Source organism: Pollicipes pollicipes, unplaced genomic scaffold, assembly GCF_011947565.3.
Source record: "Pollicipes pollicipes isolate AB1234 unplaced genomic scaffold, Ppol_2.1 Scaffold_1600;HRSCAF=1878_pilon_pilon_pilon, whole genome shotgun sequence".
NCBI classification, from domain to species: Eukaryota; Metazoa; Arthropoda; class Thecostraca; order Pollicipedomorpha; family Pollicipedidae; genus Pollicipes; species Pollicipes pollicipes.
In genome coordinates, this window is record NW_023595962.1 from 13,893,770 (window position 1) to 13,907,328 (window position 13,559).

The window sequence follows — 13,559 nt, forward strand, 5'->3', positions numbered from 1 at the left end:
GCCAGGTCGATTGCCCACGGTGACGCGCCGCTCAAGGTTACCTTGAGCTTTTAAAGGTTCGCCCACGAGTGCACCAGACCGCTAGCGACGTATCACTTTGAGGTGGTGCTGATAAGATACTTACTATCGTCCCCAAAGAGGCGTCTTCGGGAGAGTCATGGTCTGATGAATGTGAGATCACAGATGACTACCAGTGTTTTTCATCTCGTTTTGCACTTGAACGGTCATTTGAATACCACTGTAGTCTTGTTGATACAAGACATATGCTTGTCTCTCTGAAGAAGAATGGGGGCTAATTTTACCTGGGCCACATATCCTTAACGAAGTTTCACACAGTCTGTTTATTTCACTTTTGTATTATTTCTTTGCGAACGTGATATATTGTTAAACCGAGCATTAGCGACACGATCAGAAGACCTCACTCGGTGCTCCGTGCATCCGCTCCCACGGAAAAGAAGGTGTACTTCAGCAGGTCTGCGTTCGCACGACTGGAGACTGGAACACACACACACCACTCTCCTCATTTGTGATGTCAGGAGTGCTTTATTGGTATCCGTGGGTTGTGCGGGAAAATAATGCGGTATGTTTGGGGCGACAATAAGGTTTGTTAAATTGGTGATACCTTTAAGTTTTTGTTAAGTTTTGATAAAATACGGCGATAAATTGTCACTTTTTGATGGGACATATTTCTGGAATGTGTGCCCACGCCAAGCAGTGCTTGTTGGGCAAGCGTTGATGAGATAATACAATTCAGGGTACCCGCTGTGCCCGCTCTTCCTGCCAGGGTGAGAGGCAGGCGACGCCATACAGCCTAAGCAGCTGAGTGCGTCGTAAAGCCCCAACGGCACACAATTCAGGGTCGACGTCAGAACTTGGCGGCAAAAACCGTAATTGTCCTCGGTCGCAATTGTCGACACAGTCTATCCTGCCATCTGATATCGCCTGAGCTTGAGCGCGGCCGCAGCCACCGGCTGCAGGCTATTCCAGTTGGGGACGAATAGCGGACGCCTATAATAGCGACTAATAGCGATATATATATATATATATATATATATATATATATATATATATAATAGCGAGCGCCTTTGGCGACTCGAGTCCACTCCGCTACAGAGTTGCAAAACGGAACGCGAGTGCTTTAACTACCTGAGCAATGGGAGCGGGCTTAAGTGTACTGGGGGATTGGACGATGTGAAGAACAGGTTGGCGGTGCATCTTCCACCTGGTCGTATCACGGAAACGGTGTCGAGGAATGAATCGACACATTTTGTGCGGCAAGTTCAAGAGGAAAGAGAAATATTGGCGTGGTGTTCATTGACGTTTATGAAAAAATCTGACAATGAGCACGGCTTCAAAACATCCAGTTTCATCGATATAACCAATGTTTTTCGGACAACGTTTATTCACAACCTCCTGTTGTACTGAATGTCGATTATTTTCAACATGGAAACTCCCAATTTATTATCCGAAGGCACCAAGATTCGAAGCCTTCCTTTCTTATACCAACTTTCGGTACGCGTCAAAGCGTTGATCACGCTGTTTTGAGGACGGACACTATGGAGGCTCATTAGGTCCCCAATATTTACCTACTCTGTCCCGCCAGCTATCGGCATGTCTGTTGGGGAGGTCGTGCAACTTCGGTTTTACTTTCGCATATTGGTACAGCGTGCCACTACGTTTGCAAATTCCCCACAGGCTCTCGCCCGTAGGTACATGTCATGCCACGCCATTTACAAAAGCCATCTTTTCGCGCCTCTGACCACCTGTGATAAAAGATGAACGACACCTTTTTCTGTTTACGGATATGTTTATTTCTTTGAATTAGATACATCACATTATAAGCATGTTCTGCAAAGGTGCAGCATCAATCACCTTTAACTGGTAACCTATTCCTCCGCAGAAAATGTTTTCGGAGTCGGCAGCATATGTTTTCAATCTAATAGCGAGGACGCAAATTAAAGTGGCCGAAAGCTGGAGAGAAATCGCCTTTTATGGGCTCATGTTAGGCCAACCTTATCGGCTTAGCCTCCAACCGATTTCATGAAGGGATATCTATGAGCATAGGTAACTCTGATGGGGGAGGGGGCTATGCGATCTTCATTGTGGCCTTCCCATAGTGAGCAACAGTTACAAATCCTTATATTTTCTTTCCTCCCTCCCCTCTTGGGGTTTTCAGGTGTTCCTTGCGGCCTGCGGTAGTGACTCACGTTTAATTACCCACCCTCTGAGTGCGCTTATTTCGCGTTTTTTTTATACGATGCCGATGCCCCACATTAACTTAGAGATAGTCACGAATAACTTGCATGCACCGGGTGTTTTGCCCCATATTTTCAAAAAGAAGATGTTCCGACGGCCGCGGATATTCTTCCATGCCTTCTCGAACCTGCTTGATCCGATAGGGCCGTTCCGGCGTGATGCAGTTAGACTGGACGATACAAGTTTAAGCAAAGATCGACAAATATACTCCTTTGCCCATGGGTGTAACCACGTCCCCATGACTGGGAGACAAATCAGGATTAGGGGATTTAGGCGGAATTTGGAGGGGATAGCGTAACATCAACAGAACAATTCGAATGGAAAATCATGAAAACAAAATTATACAGGTAAATTGGAGGGCAATTTTGTGAGCATGGGATGGAGATCGTGTCCTAACCCCCCTCCCAGCCGATGCACTCATGCCCTGCCTAAAAGATCAGAGTGAAGGCGTCTGTCAAAGCCGCTACAGAGAACACCAGTAAACCTGCGATGGTCAGAGATCTTCGAGAATGGCATGCGTGGTGCCAGGGCGTCTGCAGATCCTCAAATGATCGCTGACGCCGAGAGCGCGCGGACTCTTTGGAATGGCTCATAACCAAAGATGATCAGATGATGGATAGCCAATGCCAGAAGGTTTAAGCGCGCCCCATCTTCCTCTTTACTTGTACGCACGCACCCAACCCTGCACTCCTGCACGACTCATCACAGGAGGGTCCTTTTCCGCGGCTGCACGTCGCATGAACAGCCTCGAGTTGCCCCTGCCCCCGTCCGGTCCCGCTCGAGCGGTCGCATGCCCTCCCATACGGCACGTCAGGGATCCCTGTTAGGTGGTCCTCGGGACCTACGTTTGATGTAAGGTATTTGCAGTATTATTTTACTATATACTATTCTCACTATTATTTACAGTATTATTTTACTATATGCCTCGCATATACTATTTCCGCAATTACCCGGCAGCTTTGGTAGATTGGTTACTTGGCTGATAAGACTAGTGTGCTTTCGGCCAGTAACTGGAATTTTATGGTTATGGCATGAACGAAAATGGATAACGATGGGGCAGGACTTCATGCGCCAGGGGACCTATACGCCGTGACCTTGCCCGTATAGTGACCCCTCTGCGGGGAGTGTGCTAGGCACTCGGAAAGGGGGCCCTGGGCTTCTGGGCCCCTCGGACTAGGGAGCACTTGGGCTCACTCGTGGCTGGCATATTCAGCCTGCGTCGGGCAAATGGGATGTCGCGAGGACACAGCATGAAGCGAGGAAGGGGCGGATAACAGCTTTCAATCGGGTCATACTGGTCAATGCCTTAGCGCCGAAGTTTTGAGTTCATGACCACATAAAAATCCAAGCTGCCACCGGTACATCCCAAAACGGTTGGAAAATATTAAAACACACATAGACAACCAACAATTAGCTGGTTGAGCGGGGCAGGCTAAATCTTAAGAAGTGATCTTCGTATGTAAACAAAGCTATCGATTTTCGTCAACGGCGAGATAGAACCAGTGTCTCTTCTTTCAAACTAAGGTTTTAGTTGCTACCGCTAGGTGGCACAAACACAATCTATTCTTCGACGTTTACGGCGTCTTCTGACAATTCGTGCGTGCGCTGTGTAACTGTTGCACAGTTCATGGACGGTTATCGGCATTTGGGACGGTTGTTGTTGCTTCTGTAAGGCGGTTGCCTGTGTCACCAAGCAGACGTGTGCCAGTCTAGAAGCAGCGCGATACAAGCTATCTTCCCACCGGTATATTGCTGTGAGAGAATGCCATTTTGGTGCATTACTCCTCATCTGGAATGGGCGCTATAACTCCAAGTCGTGGTTTAGCTGTTAATTTTTAAGTTATTGGGTGCAGTTTGATGTGGGTTTTTTGTCTCCTTCTTTTTTAAATATATGCTGTGCTTAGGAAGGTTTTCCTTGTCTTCCCAAGGATCTTTATGAAGGCATTATTTTTTGGCAATACTATCCTACTTCTAAGGCCAGAATGTGAACTGTTCTTTTTTCACTGATTTGACAAGCAATGCTCATAATTTCAGGGGCAAGGCCATTTTGAAAGATTTTGAGGCTTATATTTTGATATGCAATACAGTTCATGCTGGCTACTTGTGTGGACAATGATCTGAAAGAAGGGGTGTTGTCTCCTATTAATATGTGGGGTTGAACTGGGACTGAAGTTTGGGAATAAGGTGGGCCAAATCTGGGGAGAAAACTATTTGTTTGCACATTTTGGGGTAAGTTTGGTCATGTTTTTGCTGCTCAGCCCCCTCCTCTGAACTCATGTGAACCTTTGGCCTTATCTTAAGGCAGTTGGTCACTGTTGGAATTTAAACATTTGAACTGTAATAGTACTTAAAGCTTTTATAACATTGGTTAGCCTCTAAGAAATCGCTTGCCACATGCAACGATAACATCTTAAGACGAGGGGGTGTGAAAACTGACAACCCGGAATGTAAATCATCTTGTGCAGATTACAGACATTTCCAACTTAGAAATAAATATGCAACCAAACTATTGCATGTGATGCTTGCACTAAATCCATGTATATGTTTCAGGTAGGTGTAGATCATTTGGCTGAGAAGCAGCTGAAATGCTTTAGTTTTTGGGACACCATTGCTCATGTTTCTTATGTCAGATACAAAACCAATAAATAGCATGAATGGCTCAAATATTTTGGATTGTAAGGCTAGCAAACAAGTATAAGGGCTAAATCTTTGTGGCAGGGGGCCGCTGTTATGAGAAGATCAGAAGCTGTTACATTTGGTCCACCCAGGGATTCACCAAGCTCAGGTGCTGATGTACCTAGATGCTGAGTTGATGACTGCTGGGTTTTATGCTGATTGTCTAATCTTGAGCAAGTTTGAGTATGGAGACCAGTAAAAGGCAGTGAATCCAGGGCCAGGGTGGCAACAACATAAGAATATTGACATTTCTGCTTCTCATTAAATCAAATATTGAAACAATCTGGAATTGGGATGTCAATGTCATGTTTTTATGTGCAAAAATTCTGCTGACACTGCTATGGAATTCCAGTGATGGGCCATGCTTGAACCCATGTGTAGCATGATGTATCTGCAGTTACAAAATATACTACTTCATTTTAACAAAAATGAACAGCCTGTGCACAGGAACATGATGCTGTTTAAATATATGTTGTCATGCACTGAAAACTCATAAATTTGGAACCTTTTGAATGGTCAAGGGTACATTGCCTTCTATGTTATGCCAATTATGTTCCCAGCGGCCTGCTACTGCCAGGAGACCACTAAGGATCCTTGCCTGTGCTATTTATAGTTTTCCGTGTAATAACAGCCAACAACTATTGTATTAGACATCATCAGTAACTTACAATACAAGTAAGCGGTGTAAGATTGCTAGTCATGTATGCCCAATGGCCAATTTATCATGTGTGATTACCAGGAACACCAAACAGGATTCTGACTGTAGGCACTCATGTTTGCAGTTTCTGCTATGTGCACAGCGTAGCACACCAAAGTTTGTCATTTCATGTGGCTATCCCAGCAATATGTCCCCCATGAGGGGGTGAGTTATGAAATCCAGTGAACAACTTACCTGTTCTACTTATTCTGAATGCTTTGCATGAGTGGCATGTAACTTAGAGTTAATACCAAGCAGGGGCTGTCATTGCTTACACCCTGAACTCATAACCCAGATGTTGCTACTCTGGCTGAGCAGATAACTTTATCTGACATTGTTCACCAGGCCATACCACACCAAGACATAAAGCCTGCCATGACCATGTCCTGGGCTGGGTCTCCAGATACAAGCACATGCATGGCTGCTGTGTATGTTGTCAGGCCAAAATCTTGGGCTGAGTATTTGTGTAGGAAATTGGAAAATTATGTCTATGCAAGAGATAAAACAGTGCTTTTTGGTACAAGGAAGTACAAAATTGCTTTTTGAAATAGGTCTATCTAGGTTTGGAATTCATGGTATAAGAGTCACCTGGGACCAAGGTATAGCTAAAAAAAAATCATGTGACACTATTTTGGTTTATTTGGGAACATCATTGATTGGCCAAGCTTCATCGATGGAAAACGCCATTGATGTGTCCAAAATTGTCCTGCAAACTATCAGAAATTGTCTCTAACATTGACCTGGAATGGTGTCCCTGTCAGTGTCTCCGGTGATGTCCCTGTTCTGACCTCATGCCCCTCGTCAGTGTCCCCTGTGGTGTCCCTGTTCTGACATTGTGTCTCTGTTCCTGTCAGTATCCCCTGCAGTGTCCATCCTCTGACCTCCTTTCCCTGTCCGTGTACTGACTTCCTGTCCCGGTACCTCGTCCCCCCTTCAATGTTCCCCCTGTGTCTCTGTTCTGAGCTCCCCCACCATCAGCAGCCGGCGTCTCCGGACCTGACCGTGGGCCGTGTATCCGCCAGTGAGACGAGATGCGGCGCGGCCACTGAGCGGCGCGCGAGTCCGCAGCCATGCCCCGCTACACGTGCAAGCGGCCGCCGCCGGCGCCCACCTCCTCGATCCAGTTCGATGCCGGCGTCTCTGACCGCAAGCCGACGGCGGCCAAGTCGGCCGGCACGCTCGGCCGCTGGGGCGTCACCAGCTTCACCTCCATCCGCAGCAGCATCGTCAATGGTGAGCGTGCTGGTGCCGGCGGCGGCGGGACCGAAGGCTGGCTGCGGCGGTGGTCCGGGCCGGTCGGGTGGGGCTTTGCTGGGGCTGGGGAGGCCCTGTGGCCCTGTGCCGAGGCGGACAGGACTCGCGCCGTCTTGCTGGGCGGTGGCTCGCTCGGAGGTACGCTCTTGGTGTGCAGGGGATGTTGCCTTTTGTTTCAATAATAATAACTGTCCTTTAATAGACCTTTCACCGGTTATAACTGCCGTGGGCTTCCAGAAACTATAAAGTGTCTGTCCACAAATAACGTTACAGAACATTCCAAAAACGTAACCTCCGCTTTCCCGTTAATTGACCTGGGGCGATGTGAAATAAATGACGGGTACGCTCATTGTGACAAAAGGAAGCCAACAGGATGCGGTTTTACGGTTTCATTTTGTTTTAAAGATTTGAGCATGATTAACAGCCGTACCTGAGCACGACGTTACACCGTTTAATGTTTCTCCTCCCTCTCTTGTTGCGCTTCCGTTACGCTCCACAAAAACCCTTCACTCGGCTCTCGTGACCCAATTCATGGACGACCCCTAAGTCACAATGTTCCTTTGTTTGTTGGTATGAGCATTCTGCAGTCACAGTCATGTCCCTTGTTCGATCAAAATAGGCATAACAGCGGACTGATATGTCAGCATCGTGATCACAGCGTGTAAAGCGCTGGCTATGGTTGGTACGTCAGTTAGCATCAGAACTTGTCCACAGTTTGTGTCTTGTAGGACCGCTCAGGTGATGTCAATATGTTAATGCTCAAGGGTATCAATTTACCACCCAACAGTGAAGCACAGGTATGTAACGATATGCAGTCATCTTTGAAAGATGTGTGCGATTTAATCTGTTTCGCCTTGATCGCCACGATCGCTGCTTCAGATGTATGTGAATGCAATTGAGCGGTACTTGAAAAGATGATGCTACAAATGACTGGTGATGCTTATAATAATGCTGCTGCATCCACGCCCTTGTGATAAACAAGTGAAATATAACATGGGATGCACCAAGCCCCTAAATAAAGGTAATGGTGGTGCAGAGCCGGACTACGTGTTGCTCTCATGTTTCCATTACGGGATCCAAATAAAGTTATGGGGGGGGGGGGGGCAGCAGGCCCATGCCTGCAAGACAGCAAAGAAAGCTTTTTTGTTTTGATATAGCATGACATCAAAATTTGGAGAACAATTTAATAATTGTGGCTTTGCCTTCTTAAAGCTGGATACTGCCCGTGCCTTCGCATGATTCAACAGCAGTTTGCCTCTTTAACAAAACATTTATTCATCTATTAGCCTGCACGTTTTGTATGGAGGCTGCACTTGGCTGCTAACAATCACCTGGCATCCAATAGATCGTTCATTAAAATTATATTCTTGTCTCTGTTAATATTTTTCCATCTCAGCTCGTAGTTGAATGACGAATAGTCCACTTTCGAGCGTTTTGTCCCTGCAGGTACTGTGAGTGCCAATGCCAGTGTTCACACCACTTCTGTTACTTACAGCAAAGCGTTGCCTCATGTCACGTGTTCACGCGTTCTGTGTCAGCAGCCGCCCGCGGGTGCGGCGTCTCTCCGGCTGCCGCTGATTCGGCTGCTCTGATTCGGCCGCTGCTGATCCGGCTGTTGCTGATCTGGCTGCCCCTCCCTCCCGTCACCCCTCCCCTGACTCCGCTCGTGCTCGCCGGCAGGCTCTGCTTCGGCCGCTGCTCATCCGATTGTCCCCCCTCCCCTGACTCCGCCCGTGCTCGCCGGCAGGCTCTGGCGCGCCGGGCGAGGCGGACCCCGTCGACGGTCGTCCGGCGTCGCCGCCGCCGGCGCACGCCGACCCGTTCTCGTTCGAGTCGACCACGCCCGGGGGTGCGGCGGCACCCGTTCGCAAGGTGGGCTGGCCCCGGCGGCGACCGCCGCGCCGGCGGCAGTGAGGCTGGGCGAGCGGGTGGCGGGCGCGGGCGCGTGTGGGTTGGCGGGATGGTGAGGGGTCGGGTGTGTGATTGGTATGGGGTTGAGCGCGGTACAGGAGAGTTTGTGGGGGTGGGGAAGCGTAGAGCACGGAAGCGACGCCGGAAGTGTAATATGTTACCTTGTGGACGTTGAACCCTTAACGTCCAGGCATTTACACGTTACACGTCTAACTGCCTGGCCGTGCTTTATGGTTCGATATAGAACTACAGTCAACTCTCAGTTGCCGGAACACAGCCGGAATATCAGTTGTCATTCTTAATTTTACATGACGGAACTACAGTCAACTCTCAGTTGCCGGAACACAGCCGGAATATCAGTTCTCATTCTTAATTTTAAATAGAAACTAATGTAGGTTGTTCCCTGAACATGATAACTTATGTTAGTTAACCAACGTCCGGCATCAACCGGCGTTAGGAAAAACTTATGTAACCAACGTTCAGCATCAACTGATGTCAGGAAGCGGCTTAAACTCCACTAGCTCAGGAGCGATGGGGGATCACACTTGAGTACGCGTGCGTGCTTGTTTGGCGTATTCAGTGCGTGATGGTGTGCACCGGCGCATCACACCCGCCGCCCGGCGCTTGCCGGCCGCCCTCCCGCACCCCGACTGACCCCGGCCGTGGGCGCCGTGTCGGCAGGTGAAGAAGTTTTTCAAGTCCCGCAACGCGCCGGCCGTGCAGGCGGCGGCGGCGGCGGTGGCGGAGCAGCGCCGCCAGCTGCTGCTGTCCCGGCCGGCGCCGCCGCCGCCGCCACCCACCGATGACCTGCAGAACGTGCTCTCGCCAGCTGATGACAAGGTGGGCCAATGGTGCTGAGTAATGAGCGGGCAGTAGGCGCCGGCAGAAAGCACGGGCAGAAGGGGTGAGCAGAACACGCGGGCCCGTACGGGCGGGCAGAAGGCGCGGGCGGAAGGGACGGGCAAGAGGCGCGGACAGTTGGGGCGGGCAGTAGGCGTGGGTAGAAAGCACAGGCAGTAAGAGTGGACTGTAGGCGCTACCGACGGCGAACTTGCTGGAATTTGGCTGCCGCTTACCTGGTGATACTGCGCCGAAGAGAATGCCAAAAAACAGGACAAGGAAGCCGGTTGCTCCGAGGCCGAAGCGTGGTTGTAAAGAGGCGGCGCTGGTAAGAGACTGAGCTGTGGTAAACCGGTGAGAGGCGGAGGTGGGGTGAGCTGGTGAGAGACGGGGCTGTGTGGTGAACTGGTGGGAGACGGGGCTATGGAGTGAGCTGGCAAGATACTAGGCTGTGAGGTAAGCTGGTGAGAGGCGGAGCTACGGTGTGAGCTGGTGAGAGACGGGTGTTTTGTGAGCCAGTCTGCGGCTGCCAGGTCCTAGCAGCTGTGTTGGGCGGGCCAGTGGTCCTCAGTCCTAATCGGCGTGCCTTTGTGGGGCGGTTGTCATGTTTCGCCGCACTTAAGGTGTGGCCGACTCCGATAAGAGCCGCGCGGTGGGCAGGCTGCACCTCGAGTCTGCGGTCATTATGCATCAGTATAGCCGCAGAAAGGACGAGATGCTTTTGTTAGCATAGAACTCATTTGTATGCGCTTTTTTGATTTGGCGCAATAACGTCCGTATGGGGACCAAGGGTTTTTGAAGATATTGGCTGGGCTGGGCCGGCTGTTGAGAAGCCTTCTGTTAATGGCGGTTAAAATCACGGGGTACCTTAGAGGTGAAGTCTTCGAACATCATCAGTGCTGGGTGAGCGGCTCCAGCCACGCCGGACACGCCCGCGGCCCGTGCCGGCGTCTCCCCACGACTCCCAGAGACCGTGTCTCACTCGGCCGTGTATCGCAGCCAGACGCAGTCGTGACAGCAGGGTATACTCGTGCAGTCGCGATGGGCCGCCGCTTTGAACGGCCCCGGTGCTGCCGCCTGGTGTTGATCTGTGTCAGTATTTCGCGGGCATCACACGGGCTGCCAGCTGGTCCAGAACCGGCGCTTCCTGGCTCCTGGTAATGGAATGACACTTTCCAGTGGTGCGTGTCTGCTGGACGACCGCAAGACTGGGTTCCAAAATCGTTTCGGGATTTGGATCGCTGTCTTGTTTTTGCGATCGCGGTGCTCGGTGGCAAAAAGCGCGTCGGTTTGGGTGCCACTGCGCCATTATCGAGCATGCGCATGCTTTGCCTTTCATGTTCCGTTGTCATCTTCTGGGCAGACCTTGCAACTCCGCTGATTGCTTTGTGCGAGTCAAACTCGCATCATTGTGCTAAGAAATTATCAATATGTATCCATTCCAATTTTTCACCTAATCACATCGTATCGCTCGAGTATTTCCGGTAATATTGACACTTCTTGACAGTGCCCTGCCCTGCCCTGCCCTGCCCTGCCCTGCCCTGCCCTGAGGCGCCCTGCCGTATTCTGCCCTGCCGTACCCTACCGTGCCGTGCCCTGACCCGCTTCACCCGCCGTCAGGAGGAACCGGAGAGCAAGCGGTTCTTCAGCTCGCCGGCCGTCTCGCTGCCGCTGCGCGACTCCACCACCACCCGCACCAACTCACTGAGCCCGCGCGAGCCGGCCGCTGCGCCGCCCCAGGTCTGTCGGCGGGCCTTCCGTCGCCGGGGGGGGGGGGGGGGGAGGGGCTGTCTCCCCGGAGCGGGCGAGATATGTGCGTACATTTGTGTACATGTGCTTGTGTGAGTGTGTGCACGTGGCCCAAATGGTTCGGCGAGCGGCCGTATCCGCTGGGATGTTGTTTTCGCACCGGGTCGTGGCATGCTCTCCCACCTGTGTTGGCATAGCTGCAGCGCGCCGCCCGGCCTGCCGCCGTCCGTCGGCGGCTCGGACGGCCGGCGCGGGCGGCGCGCTGGCGGACGCGTCAGCCTCGGTCAAGTGCACGTGTCTGATGGATGTGTGCACCGCTCGGGGAGACGTGGGAATGGGTGGCGGATGGTGTCGCCGCGGAGTGCTCGCGCCGGCCGCTGACACCGCGCGCGCCGCGCCCTCCGTGCGGCAGGTGACGCGCCTGCCGCCGCTGAAGCTGCGCATCTCGCGCGACAAGGACACCGGCGACCTGACGGCGGTCAGCGGGCCGCCGGCGGAGAGCGGCGGCGGCGGCGGCGGCGGCGGCGGCGGCGGCGGCGGCGGCGGCGGCGGAGGTGGCGGAGGTGGCGGCGGAGGAGGCGGAGGACACCGCAGGAGACGGCCGCCGCCCGCCCCGGCCGCGCCCCACCCGCCCAAGGCGGCCAGGTACTCACTCGGTCCGACGCCGACGGAACTGGCGGCCGCGGTGGAAGCGGCTCCTTTGGGACGGAGGGATCTTCCGGGCTTTGCTTTCGTGGTCGACTAAGGCGCCTCAAGCGCCCGTGACAATGTCGGCAGCGGTGTTGAGCTGTCGTTGTTTTCCCGTTGTTGTCCCAATCGCGTTGTCCTTTTGATTTGCTGTCGTGAAGGAAGATTGTTGTGTGGTGTTGAAGAAGACACGGGTTCGTTAACATCAGACCACGCGGAATGGTATGTGACTTCCGATGCGCCGAAGCCTGGGAGCTAAGAACCGAACCGAATCGGGCATCATTACGTCCGACCCTACGTGCGCGAAACTGTCGGAGAATGTACGCGAAACTATCTATCATCGGCGTTTTCGTGGGCCGTGGTCATACCGGGTATACCGGGCTCAGTTCTCTCGAGCTTTCAAAGTGTGCGCTAATCAAAGTATAGCACTTTATACATTGTGTTGCCATAACCATGTGGTCATACCCATAGGTCATGCTCATCGTCCTGTTTTTGAGGAGACCGCGATGCACGTTGTCGAGCGTCCTTTGATGTGGTGTCAGCAACCGCGGAGGTCATATAAGTGCTCAGGGCCATGACTGCTGGGATGCGATCCCGGCGTTCCGCGTGGGAGCAGACACTCAGTCATTTCGCGTCCTTCTCCACCGTCCAGAGCGTGCCGCACGTCACGTCACGTGCATGTGTGTCATGACGTACGTCACGTGCCGCGTGCGCCGTGCACGCACGGCACGCGATCGACGCGGCTGACGGGCGCCTGCCTGACGCCCCTGCCGCGCGCCGTCAGGTACGAGCCGCCGGCGGCGCGCACGCCGTCCCCGACGGCCCGGCCGGAGGAGGAGCCGACAGAGGGGCGGGCCGTGCGCCGCACACGGCGCGCCGCCGCGCTTGAGGCCCGCGAGCGCGTGGCCAAGACGGTGCAGTACGGCGACGACGAGGACGACGAGCAGCTGGCGGCGCTGGCGGCGCCGGCGCGCGGCAGGAGGACGCAGCGGCGGCGCGGATCGTCCACCAGCGAGCCGGTCGCTGCCGTTCCGGCGCCGGTGCCGGAGGCGTCGCCGCCGTCCTCGCCGGCGGTGCAGGGCGAGGCGGCGTCGCCAGCCGCCGCCTCCCCCGCCGCTTCTCCCGCTGCCTCCCCTGCTGCCTCCCCTCTTGCCGGGTCCCCCGATGCCTCCCCTGCTGCCTCCCCTGCTGGGTCCCCTCCTGCCGCCTCCCCCGCCGCCTCTCCGGGCCTTGTCAACAATCAAGCCGTGGAGCGAGTCACCGAGCCGGCCGCCCCGGTCCCGGCCCCGGCCCCGGCCCCGGCACCGGCACCGGCACCGGCACCAGCACCAGCCCCGGCGTCAGCCCCGACCCCGGCTCCGGTCCCGGCCCCGGCCTTGGCTCCAGCCCCAGCCCCAGCCCCAGCCCCAGCCCCAGCACCAGCCCCAGAACCAGCTCCGGTGCCGGCAGCCGAGGCGGCCTCGGAGCCGGTGAACCTGAGCACGCGCCG

At 53.6% G+C, this 13,559-nt stretch overlaps 1 protein-coding gene across 1 annotated transcript; it reads left to right on the forward strand.

Moving 5' to 3' along the window:
• Nucleotides 1-3,869: 3,869 nt before the first annotated feature.
• LOC119094235 (protein wings apart-like) lies at nt 3,870-8,732 on the forward strand (the record flags this gene model as incomplete). Its single annotated transcript, XM_037217313.1, is given in 3 exon segments — nt 3,870-4,000; nt 6,652-6,862; nt 8,631-8,732. Coding segments are annotated over 2 exon segments (265 nt in total), but the record flags the coding sequence as incomplete, so codon positions are not given.
• Nucleotides 8,733-13,559: the final 4,827 nt, after the last annotated feature.